Genomic DNA, 4,336 nt, shown 5'->3' on the forward strand with positions numbered 1-4,336 from the left:
TTCAAATAGTTGTATCTCGGCCAAATATTGTCCTATCATAACAAACCGTACATCAATGGAAAACTTATTTATTCAGCTTTGAGATGGTGTATAAATCTTAATTTCGAAAAATTTACCTTATGACTGGTTTTGTGGTCCAGGGTCACATATCTGTTTACACACACATTTATTTTAATATATGTAATAATACAAATACTTATTTTAAATTCATATATGTATATAACGTAATAGTAATACAATGCATTATATCATTCATTAATTATTTTTATAAATATTTTATTCCTTGTGTTTTCCCTATTTTATATACATAATTATTATTTTAATTATTATTTTAATATACTTTAAATACTTTACTTTAATACTTTAAATTCATATATATATATATATATATATATATATATATATATATATATATATATAATATCAAGTGAAACAATTATTTGTATTATTAAAAATATTTATATAAATATTAGATTGCATTTTATAGTGTTTTATATATAATACAATAGATAGGTAGGTGTGCATGCTTCGATTATTCCTCACCTGTAACTCTCAAAAGAGGAGTGACTTCACAAAAACATGCACAGAGGTGTGAAGTATGCAGGTTTGAACATGTTACATTTCTAAAATGCACGTTAGAACGCCTTGCGTCCCAGTATCCCGTAATGACAGGAGGACGGTTGCGTAATTTCTCGATAGTCACAATGAGGAACTAAAGCAAACACGTCTGCACCAATCAGTGATCAGTTGTTGCCTGCAAATCAGTATGCAAAGCAGGGCATGATTGTGGGAATCTTTGCTGTTCAGACGAATGGATCAGCTGAGAAAATTCAACTGACAGTTCATCTCAATTAAATTCATTGTCTGACTGTCTGACCAACGGTACAAATTCATTCAGTGTTCAAGCTACTGCTCTGAAATGCGAATGTATTAGTTTAGCTTTGAATATTGTGACCCTGTTTTGCTCTAGTTCATGCCTGCTTTGCTTTATTTGCATGACACGTGAAAGCTTTAGCATTTTGAACCGACGTATTTATTTCGTGCTACTGACTTGTTTCTCATTCCTCTCAGCGATCACGTTTTTAATAGTTAAGTATCAATGATTTATGTGCTCCACATTGATATAACCCAGATACATAATCAGCATCATGTCTTCTCATCAGCCAAAACAGAGTCCTGAAATCCTCACCGTCAAGATGCGCCCCAGATCGAAAGATATTATACACATTTCATTTCACACAGTTTTTCAAAGCATTTCTCATTCATTATTCTGTTTATAATGTCGTTTTCACTGTTTGTTGATGTTTATGTGAGCTAGTTTGTTCGTTTTTGCTTTCAGCTGCTGTCTTGTACAGGCAGATGTGTGTGTACAGTACATCACTGCATCCAAAGTGGGCCAGAAAGCGCCATGATTTATTCTACCCACAAACCCACTGTCCTTGAGATGTGTTAGCAGAGGTGAAGGCAGGTTTAACTTTGTTTCTCCACACATACTCATAGAGCGAGCGTTCACAACCTGTCGAACAAGAACAGCTATGACGAAGTCTGCATGATTTTCCAGTCTTTCCTTGTCTTGCATTAAACTGTCCTCCTCGTGTCAATTTCCGCAACACAACACTTTGTTCAGTCAGACGAACATCAACATCTTGTTGAGTTGTGATGTCACTAACAAGGTTGTGTTCTTCTCTCTGACTCCTTGCAGAAATACTCCTGGATGACTTCATGCTGACGCACCCAATCTTCTTGGCCCCAGACAAGTTCCAGCAGGTCTTGCTTCAGCAGTATCCTTTCCCCTCGCCAGAACCATAAGTGTACACCTCTTAACTTCTGAAAATCATAATTGGACGACTATATAACCCCGTTTTAGTGTGATTTATCTGAGTAGAACATGTACCTGGGATCATCATATAGCCTTATTAACCAGTTTTAGGGCTACGGCTGGGATTTAGGGTCTTATCAACATATAATTTCTGTTAGCATTAACATTAACATTAAGAATAATGTTAAACTGCAATTTATGATAGGAATGTTGCTTCAGTACCAGAAGGTCACGTATTTGGTGTGGTCAAGTGGAATAGATTGTATAAAGTATTTTTGAGAATATTTTAAGATTTAACATAATTTAGTTCCTGTTAAATGTATTATTTATTCTTTGTTAAATGCAAAATTTTGAATTTCTTCGCAAAACCTTTACATTTTCTTTTGCGTTGTCAAGCAAAATGTTTTGTGTTCCCCTTGGAAACTTTGTGTTCTCTCACAAAACTTTTAAAATGAGGTGGGAGAACATAATTATATTTCAATGCTTTTTCGTTCACTCACAAATTTTTTACATGATCAAAGTATAGCGTGACCACGCTTTATGGTTTGTCAGACCAATGTTTGCCATCTAGACACAACTCAGAACTGGTTAAATCAATGTATAACTTGCTAATTGTCTTTCTGGTGAAATTTTGTAATGCTTCACCAAACTTTTAAAGTTTTTATCTAAAACTTTATTAGTTTTAGGTCTTGTTATGTTATGTTTGAAACTGAATTATCACACAGACAGCTATGCTAGTGTCCTACATGTTCTCCAATCCGTTTGTTTACTTCGCAAAACTTCAGAAAAAGCATTTAGCTCTGAATTATCAAGTCTTCAAAACACTTCCAAAACAAACTGAATTATCTGCCAAAAGACAGCCAACACATGCTGAAGCACAGCTGAAGAGCCCAGCGTCTTTCTACCGCAGGGGGCTAACAGTCGCACATGCCATTTAAGATTTGGGTCACAATGATTTACCAATTAGCCGTAATGCTAACCTAGCTCTATCAGACTCTGCGGGCCAACAACCCCCCCCTCATCCCTCAGGACCCATCAGTTGCCTAAATTCAGATAAGAAGAGTGCAATGTGGGGAATGTTTGTTTTGTTAGCTTTAGGCATTGTGTCAGAGTGTGTATAAGTGTGTGTGTGTGTGTAGAGGACACCCCTCTCTCTCTAAGTCCCCTCTAATTCAGTGACCTACATTCCTTCTGTGAGTGCCATAGCCCCCTCTACCCAGACCATAATGGCGTCTGAGGGGCTTGTCTGTGGACTTTAAGCACAAAGGTATTCCTGGGGAGGCCCATCTGCATGCCTCAGCACTCCTAATGCAGCGTGTCTGCTGTGCGGCGGCCCCCCGAGAGTCTGCGGCAATCAGTGACCCTCGCTAATCTTCCCTGACTGCCGTCACCACCTCGTCTTATGATCCGCTCCTCTCTTTCTCTTTCCTCTCCCTCCTCCCGGGCCATTTATCTTCCCACTTTCCACACCTTTTTTCCTGGTCTTTGACTTGACCTAATCCAGGCCTAATCAGATCTTTTTGTTGTGGTAACATGTCTGCTTCCTGCTTAGAAAAGCCCCGTCTCATAGACTTCCCACTCGTTAAGGCTCATTTGAGGGGTTTAATAAAAGGATTTCAAAGCAGGATGATTCCTTTTCACTCAGGACTGATAGTGCTTTTAGCTCTTCACACATTGACAGTCCCGGTGGAGTCGGCCTGGCCAGAATCCAAACCGCTGCGACGGCCGCGATCCAGGGCTACCTCCTGCGAGTTCAACTTTCGCAGCTGCCCAGCGGCTCAGACTGCTGCTGTTTTTTGGCACCCGAGCAGAGGTGACAGCTCTGGATATAGATTTACTAGATCTCGCGTGCCATTTGCAGAAGTTCCTCTTGGGCCTTTTTTGTACGGGAATAGCTGTGTCAATTTTAGTCGGATGTCGGGGACTCTTTAATTATAGGCAGAGAGGCTCAGGGATACTCCAGTTTAAATTTAGTCCGCCTTTCAGGTTTCCTGAGTGGTAGGATTGGGGACAGGTAGTCTTTGCAGATTTTTAGGTAATTTTACATGCCGAAGAAGTATATGTCTTTGCTTAAATGCTTGTGTGTGACTTCACCAACGCGACTTATGTAAGCATGCGAGTAAAGAAAAATCCATTCGCTGTGTTTATGTTGTAACTTGTGTGTGTGTGTGAGTGAGTGTGTGTGGGTGTGATGGGTGTGTTCCATCGGCCTCAATACTTTTCAAAGGTTGTAATTATTCTGGCTGTCTGGCCACTGAAGCATAGATTTTGTTTTTCCAGTGCGGCATCTGTGTCAGGTGATCGGACAGCGGCTGTCTGAGTATGTGTTTATCTGCATACACTCATAAAACCCACTCAGTGCAATTTCTGTGCTGAAAAACACCAGCTGTATGTTGTGTTTGAGGCTATCTATCTATCTATCTATCTATCTATCTATCTATCTATCTATCTATCTATCTATCTATCTATCTATCTATCTATCTATCTATCTATCTATCTTTCTATCTATCTATCTAT

General features: G+C 39.0%; 1 protein-coding gene and 1 long non-coding RNA gene across 2 annotated transcripts in view; one reads left to right on the forward strand and one right to left on the reverse strand.

Moving 5' to 3' along the window:
- Window positions 1-4,336, forward strand: part of rapgefl1 (Rap guanine nucleotide exchange factor (GEF)-like 1) — a 40,751-nt gene that overhangs the window by 16,087 nt on the left and 20,328 nt on the right. Inside the window, exon 2 of the mRNA XM_016271888.1 lies at window positions 1,703-1,781. Within this exon, the coding sequence (XP_016127374.1) occupies window positions 1,703-1,781 (79 nt within the window). The remainder of the gene's footprint in view (window positions 1-1,702; window positions 1,782-4,336) is intronic.
- The window catches only part of LOC107585051 (uncharacterized), a 14,550-nt gene continuing 12,751 nt past the window's right edge, over window positions 2,538-4,336 (reverse strand). Inside the window, exon 3 of the long non-coding RNA XR_001609209.1 lies at window positions 2,538-2,548. This is a non-coding gene — a long non-coding RNA (uncharacterized lncRNA). The remainder of the gene's footprint in view (window positions 2,549-4,336) is intronic.

This window comes from Sinocyclocheilus grahami, unplaced genomic scaffold, assembly GCF_001515645.1.
Source record: "Sinocyclocheilus grahami isolate Dianchi unplaced genomic scaffold, SAMN03320097.WGS_v1.1 scaffold66.1, whole genome shotgun sequence".
In the NCBI taxonomy this organism is placed as follows: Eukaryota; Metazoa; Chordata; class Actinopteri; order Cypriniformes; family Cyprinidae; genus Sinocyclocheilus; species Sinocyclocheilus grahami.